Source organism: Camelus bactrianus, chromosome 14 (assembly GCF_048773025.1).
Source record: "Camelus bactrianus isolate YW-2024 breed Bactrian camel chromosome 14, ASM4877302v1, whole genome shotgun sequence".
Taxonomy (NCBI): domain Eukaryota; kingdom Metazoa; phylum Chordata; class Mammalia; order Artiodactyla; family Camelidae; genus Camelus; species Camelus bactrianus.
Genome location: NC_133552.1, coordinates 41,135,400 through 41,157,588, shown reverse-complemented (window position 1 = coordinate 41,157,588; position 22,189 = coordinate 41,135,400). Strand labels below are relative to the sequence as shown.

The window sequence follows — 22,189 nt, the reverse complement described above, 5'->3', positions numbered from 1 at the left end:
TTTTACATCATCATTTAGAAATTATTACCTACAAGATACATATTGTTATTTTGAAGTCAGTATTGAGAAATTCTAGTGAATATAGAAATTGTGAATAGTGAAGAAAAGTTAAAAAATAGCAAGAATAATGGCTAAGGCGGAGATTTTTTTTTTCTACTGGTGCATATTTTTCAATGTCAGGAGAGTAAATGCTGTTTTGCTTTCTGCTGATGTGTATAATATTCTGTATGATAACAGTTATTTGAGATGCGACAGAATAGTAATATCTACTCTGTACAGAATAGAAGTAACAATATTAAAACACATTCCCAGACTTAATTTTTCAATAAAATATTAAAGTCAAACTTGCTGTATTTCAGAAACTTTACTCTAGAATTGTGAATTTGGAGGGAGTATTTCCTTTTTACCTTCTCCAGTTGTATCACTCAGGGAGGGTCTAAAAAGAGTCCATCAGCTCTGAATTTACTGAGCACCTTCTTGCTTTTCTAAGACAAACTCTCCATGACCTGTGTTCACTGGTAAGCTATCACCTTCTGTTAAGAAAAAGTATATTATACCTCTTCAAGTGAAGACTTTCAAACAGGATACACATAGTTTTCCTTTTATTAGGAAAAATGAAATCTAAAGTGAGTATATGAAAGGAATTAGTTTACAAGTCACAGGATTGAGAAATGGGGAAGAGGGTGCAGTGTGTCCTCACTCCACGTAATTGTTTTGTCATGTCTGCCTCTGGAAACCAATTTGTTCTTCGGACATCATCAGTGAAAACTCTAATGTCAGAGAACACAAGATTTTTTTCCCCTACTCTATCAATTTTCCAGTGGCATGAATTATGAGAGTCAGGATGCTTGCCCTGGTCATAGCAATGTCGATGTGGTGGAGGACAGAACTTGGGATGATTATTCCCAATGACGAGTTCCTTTTCCTCCTCCTGACTCTCTGATACATCACCTTAATCACATCTCTCTTCTGCCCAAGATGATGACCAAACTCATCATCCCGACATCTGGGGACTTTCACTCTCATCTCCCCACCCTACCTAGTTCTTTCTGATCGCTGATGCTTTCTTCATCCGTACTTTCTCCTCCAATCAGTTGAGCTGCCCACCTGTCATCCAGACCCACCACTCATGTTTGCCTTTGCTTCGTTGCACAGACTGGGTGGTTCTCTCAACTAGATGTGGTCCATTGTACAGTGGGAAAGACTTAGGACCAGGGGCCAGGCAAATAAGTGTGTTCTGAGTCCGGCTCTTTACCTAAAGACTTATGTGTCCTCAAGCGTTTCATTTAATCATCCTGAGCCTCAGTTTCCTCTGCTGTAAGATGGGAGGATTGTGCTTGTTGCTGTCATGTCAGCAAAGTCTTCCCAATGCACCCTCCTAACACTCATGCTTACGTGACACACACACGTCATGTAGATGCAAAAATTCTCTTTCATCCTTCTATGACAGGAATTTTATTTAATAAGCCACATCACTTATTTAGTTATTTGTTCATTAATTTCTCTACCTACCTCCCAAAGAGAATATAAACTCCACGAAGATATAGATTTTGATCTGCTTTCTTCACTGCTATATTCCCATTGCTTACAGCAATTCCTAGCATATTATAGGTGTTTGATGTATGTTAAAAGAAAGAAAGAATGAATGACTTTTGTGTCTATTTTGTATTAAAACATTCTATGATTCAAGTATATACAGAAAAATAAATTGTATGTTGTGTAGTGAATTTTAAATATATATATTATTCCTTGGCTTTTATACCATAATATTCTTGGGATTTGGTTCTCTTTAGGTGAATATATGTTGATATTTTAAAAATAATTTGTTTTCTATTTCTATTTTTTTCTATTTGATATGCCTGCTGGTTCCTTCCCCTTCCTTTTATTGATTTATTTTTAAATGGAGGTGCTGGGGACTGAACCCAGGACCTCCTGCATGCTAAACACTCATTCTACCACTGAGCTATATCCTCCCCCTTCCTCTTTTTTTCCTGAGGTTTTCAATATGTAGTATTAACTTGACTTTCAGATAAACAGAATAGGAAAACTTTTTCAAAGCCAGAATTTAAACATATGTTAATATTAACCTCAGTAAATGCACATAATGGAGTGATTTTTCAAAAATTAATATTTTCACATTTAGTGGATATTTGACACATTTGAAAATTAAACCTTCTATTCTTAAATTCTTAATACTTTAAAAAAATTATTAGATTTAGAATAGATAACAATGTACAAATATACCAAAATTTCCGCCATAGTATTTACACACTCATGCCATTAAAAAAACAAATCATTTTTGTATTTTTGTTCATTGGTGTGTCCCAACATAATTAGAATTTTGTGAAAATGTTTCAAATATACAATAAGGTGCAAAACATACTACAGAGGTTTCTCTGGGAAAAGCAGCTCTTTATAGGAAACCCTTAGAACAAAATTTCAAAATTTACCAAAAAGGAAAAACAGTTTCTGTACAGACCGTTTAAACTAAAGGAAGTTCTTCAGTATTTAATTTGTTTGGAAAAATTATGTTTAGCCTTCTAACTGACGTCTTAACTAGTTATTTTTATATAAAGTATTTCCATTAAGAGCAACATTTAGCAAGGTGTATTTGCCCACACGTTAGGCCAGGAACATTTAAAGGAGAGCATCTGGGACCGTGGACTGTGTCCCTAACATTCCCTGTGAATGATGTGAAAGAATGTACATGATGGAACAGACAGAAGTAGAAGAGGTGCAGAATTTTATCATTGGAGGAGATACTGAAATTGACAGATTTTTGTGATCACAAGGAAAGAAACAGATTATAATTTTTTTTTATTACAGAGAGTATTTTTTACAATTAGATAGTTATTGATCAACAATTAAGGAGTCTCCTGAAGATAATTATTTTTAATAGGTAGAGTTCTTCTTACACTGAAAATATTTAAAATACAATGGCTTTATTACAGATAAAGATAATTTGGATAGACATTACTTTTATAAGTTCAAGATTTTTAAAAAGTGCTGTTTCTCTATTTGAGCATTTTAGAAAAGATGGCAATTTCATAACTCATCATTTATCTTTGAACAAGACATGTGTCTTTTGAATATTGATGCCAGGAAAAATTATGGAAGAAAAGAAAAATAATGAATATGACTTATTTATCCAAATACCACTCTGTGTGGGTGTGGCTTTTAAAATTAACATAAAACTTGTGTTTAACACTTAATTCTGACAACTGAATCAGTAGTTCATTAGGTTGGCTGCATTCTCTCATATTTTTCATTGGTCGCATTAAACTAGATAGTTTTTAAAATAAAAAAAAATAAAGATGTTTAAATTTTACTTTATATTGACCTAAGAGTTTTGATACTGTCAGAAATTCAATCCTCATTTCAAAACACAGTTTCTAACTGTTTTTCTTATTCTAATGCATATAGTCATGCCAGTCTAAAAACACATCCTGTATCCTTTTATTCTAAGGGTAAAAGGGGGTCCTTATATTTAATTCCTGAATTGGAATTAAATTTTGAAATAAAATTGCCCATTTTACTGCTAATCTTTCTAAGTTTTTGTTTTTCCTGTTGCCAGCAACTGAAATTTTAGTGGTCATTTTGACCTTGAAAACCTCCTGCCATGTCTACCCATGAAAAACTGATGAAAAGTGCTTTAAATAGTATGTCTTCACTATATATAATAGAAGCTATAGAAAGAATGATTTGGTTTCATATAAACAGTAGCTTTCAACAGGCCTGCCATCTGCACGTAATCCACCACTATAATATAATATTATTTCAGTGGTCCTTCAAATGTGCTGAGTTCTTTGTGACATGTAGTGCCTTGATTTTAAGCTGCCTCTCTCCATAATGTTCTTAAGGGGGGACCTTGTAATTACTGGAATATAATTATTTGTCATTCTACAAATTGGACTAATGGCACCTTTTCAAACTATACTTAGTTGTGTCTGGTTTTTTTGGCCTCTGTTTAGGCTATCTACCTAAATCGTAGTTAGGATTCTTTAATATTTAAATCAATCATCATGTTCTACATTTATTCATTCAGTATTAATTGAAGGCCCAAGACCTGTCAGGCATCCATGTTGATTATTTTATTTAAAAGAATATTATAACTTACAAGTCAGTGGAGATACTTGAATATCATAAAAATGCATTCATACCATTTTGTGCTGAGAATTTATTGTAGGAGTCATATACCAATTTTTGCTTATTCCTGCTCAGTTTCTTAGGATTATTACTGTCTTTTTAATCATCCAGCCTGGCTTGTTTGGGACTTATTCTGTGGCTTACAGTAGAAATACACTTTTAGTAGAAAAACCTTTATACTTGTATACTCTCTTCAAGCATCATGGGCTTAATCTCCGGCCTACAAGTTAAAGACATCCAGATCTTCCTCACTGCACATCTGCTGTCCTTCCAGACTTCAGTGTCATATTTCTAATGCTCGTTGTCAATGTCATTTGACTGTTTCTGAAATATCTCACATTCAACAAGTTCCCAATTGAATAGATTTTTATTCATCATTAAACTGCTCTTCCTCATAAAGGTGATTAAAAGCTTGTATTGTGAGTTCAGAATTCCAAGACCTAAATCCTGGGGCAAAGTAAATCTACCTTAATTAAATTAATGTTCATCTATCTCAGGCATTCTAAAGTTCATTGAAATAGTACATACAAAAGCTTAACATAACACCTGACACACTGAAAGTAGACAATACGTATTAGGTGTCATCACCACCACCATCATCATTATTTCATCATTAATAATATTGTTACTGAGTCCCAACAGGTACTCTTCCCTGACTGTCGAACAAATTGAGAGATGAGTTACTGGGACAAGGAATAGTGACTTTAATCAGAAAGCCAGCAGACATAGAAAATGGTGGACTAGTGTCCCAAAGAACCATCTTACCTGAGTTAAAATTCAGGCTTTTATATTGAAAGAGATGGGAGTGTTATGGTTGTTAGAAACATCTTAGTGCTGGAATCCTTTGTTCTTCTAGCTAATCATGTAGGTCAGGTCACAATGTTCCTATAAACTGCCAACAAGACAAATGTTATCTTCTACTCTGCAACTTTTTATCTTAATATTAATGGACCTTTAACGGTCAGAGCCTTGAGAATGGGCTATCATGTATATTTCAGCTATAGGCAACATTCTTTGATAAAAGGTGCAGAGTCAGCATGACTGAGCACAGGCAACAGAACAGAAAGGTTAGAGCTAAAGGAATAGATTCAATATGGAGTCAGTTTTTTTTTTTTCTTTTCTGTTACAATATCACAATATACCCAGTTGTTAACTAGATACTGAAGTTATCTTTCACATTTTACTCTCTTCATCTCCATTTGTAGCCAAATGATTACCAAATTCTATGAAGTTAATTTCCAAAATAGCAAACATATTTTGTATTCTTCATCTTCTTTATCATTTTTTCCAGTCAAAAGATAAAATTAGGTGCATATATGCTGTATCTGTGTATCTCTTTTTCCCATTATTAGCTACTCAAGACCAGGCTATGGCCTATCATTTTTGAATGCCACATTGAAGTTTACTATGTGTAGATGTAAGAATTGATCTGGATTTGCAACTCTCAACTCAAGGCCTGACTGAGAGTTCATCCTATTTTGTTAAAAACTGAGGATACAATGATGAACAAAAGAGACATAGGCCTGATCGTATGGTGCTTACATTAAGATAAGAAATGTTGAGTCTTTTCCTTAATAACAGTGGGAAACAATTGAAGTCCTTAAGCAAGAGGTGACAATGTAAGATTTGTACTTAAAAGAAATGGTGGTCCTTAAATCTGATTACAGCAGCACATAGAGAGACAGAGTAGAGATAAATTACATAGATTAAATCAACAGGACAGGAAAAGGAAGTGAACACTGGGGGAACAGTGAAAAAGGAGGGGAGAAAAATGATTCCTGGAGTTTTGGCTTATACAGCTAGCTGGTGATGTCATTCTTTGAGGCTAAGCAGGTTTGAGGAAAAGATAATTTAACACTTAGACCCATACAAATCAGAAATATCAAGATAACTCCCATGAGTCTGCTATGTTACCTATAAGAATTTTATGCTTTTTGGAAAATTCAACAGCAATTTTGGCTCAAGTGAGATTTTTTCAGTTTGAACGTAAGTAATTTAAAGTTGAAGTGTTATGTAAAACACTGGAAGTTAAAACTAATTTCAACTGACCATAAGCAACACTTACACATGAACACAAAGTTGTTAATATTATATACCATGGCATTGAGTATTCTACTAACAGTATAGAAAGTATGTTAACTTGAAATTTTATTTGATGTAATTGTAAATCTATAGGGACATTACAATATATTTAGAGAGAAGGATTTCTAGTTCATTTGTTTGCCTAATGGAAAAATAATTTGATGAGTTAAAATGGGAAAAGGTAGAAACTCACTGACTTTGACAATGAGAAAGGTTAAAAGATTCAGTTAAACTAACATGACTACATTTTACCAAACTGCTTTATTTTGAAAAATGTTACTTATGTTTTAGATTGGAAAGCTTAAATATGTTTCTAGGATTGTTATTTCTACAGTGTCCATAGTAGTATTATACTTTAGCTTTGGAATTTAACCAATCTGTTGCAATGTCATAATTTCCACTTAGTAGAAACATTTGGCTCTTACTTGCAAACATCCATATCAACAGGACACTCAAGTATTTAGTCAGTACAATTAATCTGGCTACTATTTATTTACATATACTGAGTCCTATGGAACTATTTACCAGTCAGAGTCTGCATTTGTTAAGTTTTTTTTGTCTTGTTTGGAGGATCTGTTTACCTGGTCAACACTTAGAACATGGTGCAAATGAGTCCAAAGCAAGCAACAGCATCCAAAAGCAAAGTGTCTTCTGATATAATTATCTCTGTCTTCTCCACATTAAGTATTTAACCTTTTCTCTTTATAGTAATAGCCCTCCTTTTGTTTTAAGTTGCATCAAAACCTTCTGGAATTTTGTATGAAGTAAGGGAAAATACATAAACTATTCTATTATTTATCTAACAATTCATTTTAATAACTTTCATGAGTTCAAAATCAAAGTTATTTAAAATGAAAACTATTGTCTGTTTTAAGTTTCCTAATGCTGTTTCAGCTTTCCATGTTTCCTCAAAAATTCTCAGCATAATTGTTTTTAAATAATGTCTGCCTATTCTTTAAGGGTCCATTTATGTATTCCATCTGATGTTAATGAATTGAGCTTACGCTCTGATTTTACAATTTGTTTCATGTTCTTGCTAGTTCAATAATCATTAGCCAGGATAAATAATATTCAAGCAAAACTGAAAAATAAACAGTTCTGATATCCAGTCTGATATCCAAAGTGTGCCACTTTGATCTGTGGGTTAACTTAAACACTACTTTCAACAACATTGTGGAGTATGGAAGGTGATAGAAGGATCTCAATTTGGTGAAATTTAGCTCATATTGTAATTCTGATGAGTCCAAGGACAATAACAGCACCAGTATTATATTACCAAGGACACCAATATTGTATTACCACCATTACATAGAAAATACAATGTATCGAAATAGCTCTACATTCAAAAGAAAACATCACAGGTAAAATAGAAGCTTCCTTGCATGGGAAGAGTTTTAAATTTCTAATTAACAAGTATGTCATACCCAGAGTTAGGCTTAGTTATTGGTAGATAGCTAAAGACAATGTAATTATTTCTGGAAAAGGAGTATGTTTTTCTAAATGACTCATTTATTGGTAGCAGGATAGTTAGAATTCAAGAGAATATTATTCTTTCTCTCTAAGAGAAAAATAGTGCTTCCAAATCAAACACGGTATGTGTGCAAATATAAATTTTAGACTCCGGAAAGGGCCTCCTGAGTGGGCATTATTCTGCAATACAATTAGTTGATGTTTGTGCTATTTTCTTTGCTACACCACTGTACTTTAAATTGTGCCCCAATTAATTGTACTCTTTACAGATTGCTTCTTCCTCATTTTAAAATACAGCAATTTCATAAAGTTGAACCAAAACACCAGAAGATTTCAGTGTTTATATTTGCTAAAGTAGATCATTGAGCTTAAGATCGTTATCCATAAAAAGATTTAAAAGATTACATTGCAGTAATTCATGAGAAGACTGTTTCTCCTATTTGGGCAAAATACCAGTATTACTGCTGACATTTTATATCTCATTTTTTATTAGGGTGAAATTTATCCTTTAAAAGACAGTAGTATGTATGTTCTCACCAACATCTGAAGTAACAGCTGAACATCTGTAGCATCTGAGACTAGTATTTGCTGTTACTCAGTAGTCTTGATTCCATTGTTACGATGGTGTTGACATCCTTGTCAGTGGTCTCCAGTGGTCTGGAGCGCATGCCCACTCTTACCATCATTTTCATTGTAAACGAATCTTGACAATGTCAGGTTCCCGTCACAGTCTATCAGTGTCACTCACTAAGCTGTGGTGTGACCGTTAGTCCCTTTGAGATTTGCCTCCTTTATCAGGGTCAGCTTGTGGGAAAATCTGAACAATAGTTACATGTTAACTAGGTATAAAAGATAATATTTAAATATGCTTTTACTGTTTAAATAGATAGTATTTTAAGAGGCATTTCTGTTTTACAGATCATTTTAACTTTGTGTTTGATTATTTCACATGCATTCTATCCAAAATTTATAAAATATACGGTGGCCTTCTCTTTTGGAACTTATTACTTATTAGATATATTTAGTATTCACTAATAAATATAACTATTTGGGCTAGGATTTTTAATTAGTGCCACTGATATACATACCCAAAGTATTTTTTAAAAAGAGAACCAGTAATAATATCCTAACCTAAAACATCTCTCATTTCCTTTCCTACCTAAAAATTGTGTTCCAAAAAATGAAACAGTCTTCTTTTTTTAAAAAATTTATTTGTTTATTGTTTTTGAGGGAGGACGTAATTAGGTTCATTTATTTATTTATTCATTTATTGTTATTATTTTCAATGGAAACACTGGGGATTGAGCCTAGGACCTTGTGCGTGCTAACCACGCACTCTGCCACTGAGCTATAGCCTACCTGCTCCCAAATGAAGTGATCTTCTTTATTAATGATTATCTCCACATTTAATCATTCTTTATTTTTTTAATTCATGGCAGTCTTTTTTCCTTGAACCTCTGTCTCAATTGGTAAAGTTTTTGTTGATTTGTGAGATATCTCAAATCTTGAGCAGCAGTATTTTTTAGACTAAATGAAAGTATGTATGTATTTATTTTTTCTTTTTTCAGTTTTATTATGTAGAATTATTACAGTTTGACTACACGTATACATTATATTACATGTAAATACATATATAGAATATACTGCACATATGAGCATTCATATTTCTTTCCCTTTGAGTTTTTTTACAAGAACCAATTACTAACATTCCATTTATATTATAGTCATATTTGTGGTTGGTTCTATTGAACATGCTATGTAACAAGATACTACATAGAAATTTTCCTGTGGTTCCACACAAGAACAAAGGGGACCAAATACTCTTCATTAAAAAAAAGTAAAAACCAGTTAGTACTTATGAACCAGCCTTGCTATCTTAACTCTCATACCAGATTCCACAGACACCCTCCTCCTCCATTTAGAAGAGGGCATGACCACCCCAGGGAGAGGGGATTTGAAGAAAACATTGTAGTGAAAAGACAGCACTTAATGGAGGGAACCGTGGCTTAGTGATTCCTTTTTGAGAGTCCTTCCTCACCACCAAGTGAAGGGAAGGGAGTTTCAAGAGCATTTCTCAAGGATCACAGATGTTTCCACCTCGTTTCATGGCTGGATGTCTGCTGTGGTGTGCACTCCTGCTTTGTCTTCTGTACAGGTTTGGGCAGGGGGATAAGGAATTGAGGAGAGGTGGCAAGACAGAGATAGAGGGCTTGGACATCATCAGAACAAAAGGACCCACACCTGGAGAAGGGCCTTAGTACCGCGAGACCAGGGCAGTTCAGAGATTGGAGAAGAGCAGTAAGTTACAGGAGATTTCCACTGTCAGGGACTTGTGCAGTTAGGAGGTTCCCCTGGAAGACCCCCTTTCCATGATCAGACATTGCGTAGCAGGGGATACATAGCATTTAGGCACCTGACAGGTGGAAGATGTCAGTGGCCAATAGGCGTAGCCATAGAGGTGACGATGCGGGAGGACTTGAGCAAGAACCAGTTGGGCCAGGAGACCTTTATCCTCCTACCCAGGAGAAGAGAGAAGGTGGATGGATGAGAAGCTGACCAACCCCTCTGTCTTCCAGCTACCTAGGCTCTAGGGCTGGGGAGGGCTGATGCGGATGAGGATGCAGAGAGCAGTGTTAACTAGAATGGATTTGTTTGTGCTCAAAATCTACCCAAGGTTGTTAAGGGGCAGAAAAGGGAGCCTTGACAAAGCATATCTGAAGGTAGTCATTAGGGGGAAAATTAAACCAGTTCATATTTGTAACTCATCAGTTCTGACTCTTTGATAATCTGGTTACCCTTAGAGGAGAGATGGCTTCAAAATTTAAGGGTTCATCCCTGAAGAACGTTTCTCTGTTTCAAACCTGATCCATCATAAAATAGTATCATAAAATACCATAAAAATATAAAATGGTATGGATACGAAACAATATTCTGATCTCAGAAAAGGACTGAGAGAGTGCATCAAGCTATTTACTTTTTCAGAATGTATAACTGTGTCTTAATGTTGGGGTTGGGAGGGTGTAAGCAGGGAATCTCCCATACCTATCCCTTAGGAATTTGAATTTCGGTGACACTCAGCCTTAAAATCACCTTGCTTGTCCCTGGAGAATACACATCTTGAACAGGAAAGGAAAACTAAACGCACACAGTTACTTTTTTGTATATAAGTGCCATATATTCGCATACGTAATAACAGATATAGTCTTAATATCAGTATAATTAGGCAGGGTAAATACATTGTTTCAGATTATATAAATGTGTAATTAATAGCTTTTAGCTAGAGACAAAATTGGTAATCAAGGGTTAATTTCAGTTTTTCCTCTTGCATTCATGTACCTGGGCAGCTGCAAGACTATGTCAATTCTCAACCCACCAAAATCATGCATTAGGAGCTGGCCTTCATGATGCTTATGGTTTCGTGACTTAATTTCATCGCATAACAGCTGCCTGTGTGTTCTGCTGTCTGTCACAATCCAGATTCACTTCCACTGTGTGAGCAGGTGTCTAGCCTGAGATTGTTCCAATGCATCTTGACTGTGTTGAGAACTAGGTATGGGAGATCCTCTCTCCCTTTAATCTCTCCCCTCAACACATCAAAATATGAGTTTAGAGTTTAAATAATCAAACAGCTGGATGTACTGAGTCTTTCCATGAGCTCATGACCATTTTCCTTGGGTCAAAACCACTTTATATATTTATCAAATTTCTGAGTTTTTGCCTACATGCCTCCACCTTCTATATATATATATATATATATATATATATATTCTTTGAAGATGCTAAGGCTAGATCAAGTTGGCCTTTCTACTCCACTGTAAAATCAAAGAAATGGTGGGATTCTACAAGAATGGAAGAAGAGAAAAGAATTAGTTCTTTTCTGTTCCTGTCTAACTCCCCTTACCAAATGTTATATATGGAATCTTCTGCTGTCTCCTGCAGTCATAAAAGTAAAAGTTAATCTTCAAGGTGTAGAGGTATATGCCTGTTTGTGTGTAGCCTCATACATATATCCTGGCTTATATCACTAAATATATTGGCTTAAACCAGAGCACTTGAAATTGTATACTTAATAACTAAGAGCATGTCTTGTTCTGAAGTGGCCTATTTTCAATTCTTATTTGTTCATGCTAATAGAGGAGAAGGATGTTATAAATTATGCAAAAATCACTTACAGCTGACTTGGTTATATATTGTATATTTTTCATCAGACTTCGTTTCTTAATTGTTTGCTCTATTTATTACCCAAATGAGCTAACATCATGAGTATTTAACAAATGATGATTGGCGGAGATGGCTAGGAGCATTTTGTGTAGTGGGAAAATCCAGTCTAGTGTTATAAACTTTCTTTGGAAAATTCATATGTAGATGATTGCTATTTACCTTTACACAAAGGGCTGATATCCTGAGATCCAAAAGAGACGTAGAAATAGGTAATATTTTGTCTATAATCTGTTATGAGTATGATTTAATCAGATTTTTAACTTAATATTTTACACATTGATAATGTGAAAAATATAATTGTAAGTGCTTCTCTACTGATTTGAAAGTGAAATTAAAATATATTCAGAAAATGGCTTTTTCCCATTTATTAACTGGCAATCAAGTTATAAATGAAAGAAGAAATTAGTTCAATTGAATAGAGAAACAAAAGTAGATAATAAGTATAAAAAGAACTCAAACTGAATCCCAAATAATGAATGTGAATATTTTTCTCTACTCCATTAGTAGTTTATTAACCTCAAAAATGCAATCTACTATGAATATGTAATCCTTACATTACTTGGCTATTTTAAATGAAATAGAACATAAAGAGGAAATGATTTATTATTTGTAAATTTCCGATACAGTTCCCATATTCAAACATCATTTATTCCAAAGTGTTATTTCTATATCCAAATAGTCAGGAACTATGCCTTAACTATTGTTTTAGCTGATAACATAAAAAGTAAATTTATAATGAAAAACTTTGCACATACTTTGATAAAGGCAATATAAAATGAAGATGTTTAAAATGTTATATCACTGAATATTTTCCTGACATCATATGTTCAAACATTTATATGTTTAAAACTTTTGCATGTTTGACTAGGACCTTGGTATAAAGTGTCAAAAAAGTAATAAGTAGACAATTAAGGTGTATAAATTTGTCAATACAAAAGTGAACTTTTATATCACAGTGTTGGAGCACATTGGAGAAATTTCTGTTATATGAGCCATTTCTCTGTGAAGCCATAAACTTTTTTTTTTTTTTAGCCAAAAGCTGTCATGGTTTCTTGTAAAATAATAAAGATATCCATTTTAATTGATTCTTTTCATTGTTTAATAAAATTGCTTTGTTTGATTGCTAAAGAATTTGAATTGAGTTTTCATTACCCACTTCTGAACAATTTACTCTAAGATCCAGACAGTATTGAGCTAATGAGTTTGAATTTATATTGAACCTTAACTGTCTTCATGAAGTAAATGGAAAAAAATCATGGCAGTAACTAAGTATTCTTCATTAAAAACTATGTCGTAGAGGTTTTACAATGAGGCTTTTAATAGAGCTAAAGCATTTAATTTGGAGTTTTACCAACTTCACTGTTTCTAAGCATATTATATAAAAATAGGGTTTCTTTTGCTTTTTTTAAGAAATGAAAACTCATAAACTGACAAGGATATTACAGAAATTTTCTTTCAAGTGGATAGTTTGTATATTCAAGAAATTTAGTTAAGCAATAAATTAATGCTAATTTAATCTGAGAACATGCCTAAATAGAAATAATGTATTAAAACCTTCCAAGGAGTATCCTATTAAAGTATTTCAAGATCTATTTAAATCAAAGACATGGCCGCCAATATTGAAATGCACACCCCCCAAAGGTACTGTTCTGACTTTGACACTGGGATTGCCACAGTCACAAACTGAAGTTTCTCTGTAGTTGAAAACAGTAGATGTATTTATCAATGCACACACATTTAACATATTGCAGTGATCTTTGGGTTCTCTGTAATACATCTAATCAAGTTGGGTGTTGAATGATTCCATTTTCAGAATCTGCTGTGGAATTAAGTTAGCTCTGAATGGTGACTTTAACTCTGAATGGTGACTAGGATACCATTTATATAAGGATAACTTTCCATTCTGTAACTATCAGGCTGCTTCAGTTCCAAGAAGTAATTAATTCTCCAGGTATATAATGTAAGCCATTTTATATTAAGTTGATTAATCAAGCAGGATTAGACTCCACAAATAGGCTACCTGTTGTAGAAATGTTATCCCCCCCCAAATTGAGAACATATTTAAGAAATAGAAAAACAAAAAGAAAATATGGTTTAGGGAAAATTACTTACTTGAGTTTATTTCCCAAGAAATCATTTAGCCAATCTCCAAATGTGATATGCTTTTTAAAACCTCATTTCAAATTAGTTATTAGAAGATTTGGAATAATATGGTATCCAAATAATTTATATTCATTCCCCACAGGCAGCTGTGATGGTTCTTGGGATGAGGAAACACTGTTCCTTACCCCAGGGATCTCAGGCTTCTGGTACCCATCCCCGCAAGCCTGGAGCACGTAGCCTTCCAGTTAGTCACCCTCTCCATCATCTTCGGCAGAACCACCTTCTGCCAAATGGTATGATGGCATTTTTTAGCACTAAAAATGATAGTTGCAAAGAAAAAATTGAATGATCGGATTGTAAAATATAGGACACATTAGAGAGATAGACTACATTTCGGTAACTAATCATGATAAAGAAAACTCTAGCATATTAAACAAGAAAAGTATAACAAAGAACTGACCTTTTGTGTGAAACACGTGAAGAGTGGTGAGTGATAAAACATGACACCAAACTGGTTAGCTTTAACCCTAATTTCCCTGAGTGGTAAGTGGGTATGGTTGCATACAAAGAGGACAAGTATTTTTCCTTTGACTGTCGATTACAACATTTTTAAATGCTTCAATTGTCAATGATTTACGTTCTTAACCATTTTAATTAGTGATATATACCCTGTTTCATCATTTTATTTGAATAGAGAAATGATGATATATGTGTATCTTTTATAGGACTGGAACTTCCTTTTATGATGATGCCGCACCCTCTAATTCCTGTCAGCCTACCTCCAGCATCTGTCACCATGGCAATGAGCCAGATGAACCATCTCAGCACCATTGCAAATATGGCGGCAGCAGCACAAGTTCAGAGTCCCCCATCCAGAGTTGAGACATCTGTTATTAAGGTAATTGTTTAATTACATGATTGACTTGGATTAAGCCAAAATCATCTTAAGCCACTGTCACTCAATCCTCTTTTCTTATTCCACAAGTAATTCTAATTCCAAAGAGCTAAGTGACAGAAAATAGATTATGAGAAAAGTCACTTGTAGTAATTAGAACCAGGGGTACGATATTTAGACAGGCTAGGCTAACTTTAAATTTTCTGTTTGTACTAGGGAAGAGATGAGCATAGGTTATTAAATGATGTATTTCAAATTGTGTGTGTGCTTATATGCCTGGTTGTGTTTGTGTGCATGGGTCTGTATGCATGGTGTTTTAAGGCTTTAGTTTGGAAAATGGTATCTGACTTGTTTTCAGAAGACTAGAAGGGTTAAATTATGATCCTGCCACTTAACTAGCTGTGTCATCTTGGGTATGTAACTCAATCTTTCTGATTATTTCTACATCTAAAAAAAGGGCAATATAGTGTGGATATAAAAAGTAAATGAAATAATAAAATTGAAACTTTTTAAATTCAAAAATGCACATTAAGTGGAAGATAACATTGTTAGACAAGCATCACATACAAGTGCATTTACACAATTCTCTCATTCTCTCTGTATGTATGTGGGGAGATGTGTATAACTTTAAATATGTGTATGTATATATATATTTTCATTCATATTATTTCATAATGTGTACTTAAATCAAAAGACTTTTAATGCATTGTCAGAATAGATTGTTAATTTTTGAACTAAGTAAAAGATACCTTACACTGCATTATCCGTATCTGACATAATTATTAACTTGTTTTTCTGAATTTAATATACATGAATTTGGGGGAGTCTCTGGAGCATGTTTAACATGAAAAGCCTTGTTACAATTCTCATTCATTGCTGGTGGAATGCAAAATGGTATGCCCATTTTAGAAGACAATTTGGTGATTTCTAACAAAACTAAATACATTCTTAACCATACAGTCATATGACTTTTACCCAAAAGAGTTGGAAATATCTCTATACAAAAATGTGCACATTCACAAATTTATAACAGCTATTTTCATAATTACCAAAGCTTAAAATTAACCAAGATGCTCTTCAGCAGGTGAATGGATATAAAAATTGTGTACATCCATGTATTATGACTTTGTTTTTTACCATTTGCTCAACACGGGTGGTCCTGGAGGGTATTATACTTAATGAAATAAGTTAGACAGAGAAAGGCAAACACTATATATTCACTTAAATGTAGAATCCAAAAAATAAAACAAATAAGCACATAGAAGAGAAACAGATTCATGGATACAGAGAACAAACTAGTGATTAGCAGAGGGGAGAGGAAGGGGGAGGGACAAAACAGGTGAAGGGGATTAGAGGTACAAACTACTAGGTAGAAAATAAATAAATTACAAGAATGTAATGTATAGCATAGGAAATATAGTCAATATTTTTTAATAACTTTGTATGGAGAATAATCTATAAAAATATCTTATTACTATGTTGTATGCTCGAAATGAATATAATATTATAAGTCAACTATACTTCAAAAAAAAAATGACATTTGTTAAGTAACATCTGTGGTTCAACAACAGACCACAAGAAAAAATGAAATAGAGAAGACATTATTCACAGGTCCTGGAGGAAGTACTTGGCATGACTCAAGGGACCAGACAGGGATGTCAAGTCAGGGCCTGAGGCAAATGCCTTTACTAGGATTTTATGGGCGGGGCACTTTGGTGTTCCCAAGCTAGAGCTGGATTGGTCGATTCAAACCAGAAGAGTAGGGTGTTAAGCCTCCCAGTGGTCTTATCTAAGCAGACTGCCGATCACAAGGACTGTTGGGGAAGTCCTATCAGGGACTTACATTTGACCGGGACCCTGTGGCAGCTGCTCATACATCTGTATGAAGGAGCCGGTATCACTTTAAGGTCCCTGCAGGCCACTTGGCCAAACCAAATGGGTGCTGAGGGAGCAGGACCACGGAGTAGCTTAGCTGAATTCTCATCACCATACAATGGAATATTATTCAGAGCGAAAAAGAAATGAGCTATCAAGCCATGAAAAGGCACGGTGGAAACTTAAATGCATACTGCTAAGTGAAAGAAGCTACTTTGAAAAGGCTACCCACTATATGGTTTCAAGAGTAGGACTCTCTGAAAAATACAAAATTATGGAGATCCTAAAAAGATCAGTGGTTGCAAGTGGGTGGGAGCAGCAGGTGGCTAGATGGAGAACAGCGGGCTTCTAGGGCAGTGAAAATACTCTGTATGATACTGTCACAATAGATTCGTGCAATTATACATTTTGTGAAGACCCTGTTATTTTTATATCAAAAGTTGGATAATATGCAAGTAAGAATTTTCCATGTAATAATGGCCCTATAAACAAAGATGTGTACTTGTTCCTGACATCATGAATATCCTTAAAAGAGGGACATAACAAAAAATATCATAGGAGATAAACTACTAAAAATCTCCTTCCCTGAGAGAATGCTGGTGAATGCTACATTGTCATCAGTTGAGGAACTGAAAAGAGAACTTTTTAAAATTTTGAGTGACTTTTAGAGGGTTCTTCTTGTTACTAGATGATTTGTTTTTGTTTTTGTTTTGTATATAAATATAGTTTTATTGAAGTATAGTCAGTTTACAATGTTGTGTCATTTTCTGGTGTACAGCATAATGCTTCAGTCATACATGAACATACATATATTCATTTTTGTATTCTTTTTCACCATAAGTTACTACAAAATATTGAATATAGTTCCCTGTGCTGTACAGTATGAACATGTTTATCTATCTTATATATATTAATTAATATCTGTGAGAATCAAACTCCCAATTTATCTCTTCCCACCCTCAAATACTGTATGATATCAGTTACATGTGGAATCCAAGAGAAAAAAAGGCAAAGAAACTAATTTACAAAACAGAAACAGACTAGATGATTTGTTAATCAAAGTATTGATGTGGAATTCAATTTATGATCATTTTTGATAATAGTTATTACTGAGAATTCAACATTCTCATCACCTCATTCATTTGAAGCAGTGTTTAGTAATCTCACATGGTACATATTAATCAAACTTAAGTTGAGGGAAGTTTTTGTTTTCCCAAAGGAAGTGGTTGGCTCTTATGTTACATTAAATAGTAAGGAGCCCATGTGGGTAAATAGAATCGTGCCTGCAAGTTTGTCTGCCTGAAAAGATTCTAAATATGAAGGCCAATTAAAAGTGAAATGTTAAATAGCAAAGATTTATCCCCATTGGAAGAATGACAAAACAAGAAAAAACAGCTTTTCAGGGAATCTTCCATGTGTGGGAATGTACAATTTACATTTTTTGAGAGTAATGACAAGACTTAAAATCAAACCTCAGCTTATAGGAGAATGGCGGTAAGAATTTGTAGGACAGAAGAGAAACAAAAACATAACTCTCAGAGTCACATATTTTAAGAAATATTTTTTGTTGTCTGTTTCTACGAAGTAAAGGAACTCCAGTGGTTTTCTTATAAACCTGTTGATGAAAATGTAGCTACCAGAACAAGCCGTAGAGCAGGGGCTGCAAGCAGCTGAACTTGGGTAGCAGCCACCCCGCTGCCAGTTTTTGTGTGGACTGTGGATTATGCATGATTTTACATTTTTTGAGTGGTTGGAAAAAAATCGAAAGGAGAAGAATTTTTCATGACATATGAAAGTCATATGGAATTCAAATTTTAGTGTCTGTAAATAAATTCTTTTTTGAAACTTAGCCATGGTCTTTAATTTACATAATGTTTATGGCTACTTTCATAGACAAAGGCAGAGTTGAATAAAATATTTGCTAGTTGGCTCTTTACAGAGAAAATTTGCTGATCCGTGAGTTCTGATTAACTCAAACTCATGTGAATCTTAGACTGTGATTAATTGAAGCAGCACATACTAAACTCTCAAAACACTCTGGAGCCATAGGATTTTGCACTGAGAAAAATAAAAGCATTGAGGAAAAAAAAATTATATGGGGGAGGACCGTATCACTGTGATACTGTTATTTGCTTTAAATGCAAACCTCCATGATGGAGTATTGAATTTATATTGTCTCTGGTTGATTGTCTTGGACTACTGTAAATATTTTAGATAATTTTCAGGAGGGAGGAAAAGGATGCATATTGTTTAGATAATAATAATTCTACCAGAAGTCCCTAACAGCTAAATGTCTGTAAGAATATATTAAAATATAACAAGTTCTCTATGTGTCTGTTTTGGACCAGTGAAACCCATATACTTTGACTATTTATTATTCATAGAGCATGAAGATGGGATGTTAGATGTTTTGTAATTCAGATTCCCCTGTGGTGGAGAAATCACTTTTGCATCCTCTCCACTCATTTTTATATCTCTATTTTGTAGGAGGCCTATTCTATATTCAGGAAAATTAAGCATGATGGAGGTATTCATTAATCAAATTAAAATTTTTATCTCAATACCTTCTACTTTAACTTTATTGTATTTTCTAGGGAAGAAAAGAAGTCTACTAATTCTTCTGGGTCCTAACGTCGGTAAATATTTAGGTCCTCTATTGTGGTACCTGTCGTGTTTCTTTTCTCCAGATCAAATATTCTAATTTTTCCTGACAATCCTTTATCAAGCTTCTTGTCTGACCTTTTTTTAAAATAAGCCTTCTCCTCACCACTCTTCTCCTATAAAATATTCTAGAAGTGAACCTGCCGGTGAAGAGACTGGAACGAAAGAAAACCTCAGTTTGGATAATAGTTTTTTAAGTATACATTTTTATTTATTTACTTATCAGGGGGAGGTAATTAGGTTTATTTCTTTATTTCTTTGTTATTTTTTAAATGGAGGTACTGGGGATTGAACCTAGGACCTCATGCATGCTAAGCCCACATTCTACCACTGAGCTATAGCCTCCGCCCTGGACAATAGTTTATAAATGTAGTCATAGCTCACAACTTTTTTTGCTAGTTGAATGTGTGACTCAGTAGATTCCATGCATTTTTGACATGAAATTTTACTAAGCCAAGTCTATCTTTTGCTCGTATTAGGAATTTGCATTTATCCATATTGTTTTTTTTATCTTCCAGGCTCTTTAGATACTCTTGAGTGTTAACACTGAATTCTCATATTAGCTATTTATACCATCTTTGTATCATTTCCAAATTGTAAAAGGATGTATTACTTGTATTACCTTAAATCACTGAGGAAAATAAACAGTATAAATCAAGAGATCAATTCCTCTAGTCATGAGAGAATTCCTAATAGGCTGAAATGTTCTACTAATTGATTCTCTTTGGGAATCATTCATCAAGTAACCCCAACCCCCCCGAATGAATCAATATTTTTCTCACTTTTTATTTAACAAATTCACAATGATATCATAAGGATTTTGAAAAAAAATGGTTCTTGCTGAAATAAAAAGAAAATTGAAAAGCAGAAAGGCAGCATATTTTAGGGGTTTAAAACATGGATTCTGGAGGAAAACTTCTTGGGTTTCTATTCTAGTTCTGCCACTTCCTAGTCTTGCGACCTTGTTCAAGCAACTTAATAGCTCTGTCTTCATTTTCTTTTCTGTACAATGGGGATAATAACATTACCTCATCAGGTTGTTACAATGGGTAAAATTGTATTTATAAAATCACTGGAAATCTTTCAACACTGACATCATCTTCATCTTATCATTAGTTTAATTTTCTCCCCAGGTATTCACAATCATCTGCTTAAAAATAAGTTCTAGAATTTTATAGCCAACTGCATCCAGCTTATGAAATATAGTTACAAATATATTGTAAGGCTTTTCTTTCTGTCTCAGCCTCTTATTCTTGTTCAACCTTTTTTACATCTAGCAAAAGTGTTGTGTTTCACTTTTGGGGAAGGCCGGTAGTTCCATAGTATACAAAGCAGATTTTTAAATGCGTTTTTTTTTCAGATTTCACTTTTCTTTATGGATAATGTTAAATTGTTTTTGAGAAATTTGGCAACATCCAAATTATTCTACATAGTTGAATAAGCATCTTTCTTCACAAGCCACCTTACAGGGTTTTTCTGAGAACAGGAAATATGACTTCAATTTGCTAATTTTCTCTACCAATCTGGTGTGAAAGAGAGCAAGAGAACTTAGAGACAGTTTATCATTTAAAGAATTAAACATTGAAAAAAAATTAAATATAATATATAAATGTTCCTTTCTCTAATACTGTCCTTCAAAGCAGGCCCTTAAAATACTGTATTATTAAATAGGACTTTACTTGTATGAAGTTCAAAATGTTTAGAACCAGAGTAACCCAATTTGCAAACTAGATTAAAATCTTAGAACAATGTCATGTACCTCATGTTTGCTTTTGGGTACAGAATACTTTATTTGGAGGGAACCATAAATAATTCTAAATGCATGCATCACTTTTAAATGGAATTTTTTAACAAGAAAAAACTATTTCATATAAAGTTGACTTGGTTTTAGAAAAACAGTTAAGTATGTTCTCTTCATGTTTATTTGGGTGTTGACATTAAATAGGAAGAGAGGATGCCAGCAAGGAAAAGAAGTATTAAAACACAACCACTGTTAAGGATACCATAATCAATGTATTAAAATCCATGACATACATTTATGAGTTTATAAAGTGATCCATGAGTTTATAATAATACTAAAATATAAACTCCTTGTTCACCTTTGGAGAATTCTAGGGAATTGATTCTTATAAAGGACAAATAAAGGTTTAAACAAAGGATGAAGGGGTGGCATCAAGCATTTTCCTGCCTTTCCCCTGCAGACTATCCCTCAGGATAACCAAATAATGCACGAGAGAAACTTTCTGTTCATAGAAATCTTCTAGCAAATAAATGAGTACAGAATGATATATTTAGAATTCACCAAACTGCAAGTCCTAATGAAGTGATGAATCTAGGACAAGATTATCAGTGGTGGCCAGCATCACAAAATTCAATCAAGCGGACATAATGCCCTTCCAAAGGAAGCACACAGCACCATCTATGAAGTACTGTTGCCCCCAGATCAACTTGAGTCAAGCATCCAGATATAATTATGCCAGAAATTCAGAGGACAGAGGAACATAGAGACAAATTAAACCCATCAAGGGACTTTGAGCTGTTCATAGAGTTAGTGGCCTCTAAGAAACATACACAGTGTCTTAACTAGATTAAAAAAAAAATTGCCTTTATACATTTGCCATCAACAGAGTGATGCCAATGTCAACACTGGCAAGTCAGAACTTCCCTTTTTCTATTTGCTGTCTTCCCTTTAGTCTCTTCTCTTCCTCGACTGTAGGAAAGGAGGAATTTCTCTTT

At 33.9% G+C, this 22,189-nt stretch overlaps 1 protein-coding gene across 1 annotated transcript in view; it reads left to right on the top strand.

Moving 5' to 3' along the window:
- Positions 1–22,189, top strand: part of DACH1 (dachshund family transcription factor 1) — a 397,126-nt gene that overhangs the window by 258,459 nt on the left and 116,478 nt on the right. The window contains exon 4 of the mRNA XM_010973575.3: positions 14,748–14,920. Within this exon, the coding sequence (XP_010971877.2) occupies positions 14,748–14,920 (173 nt within the window). The remainder of the gene's footprint in view (positions 1–14,747; positions 14,921–22,189) is intronic.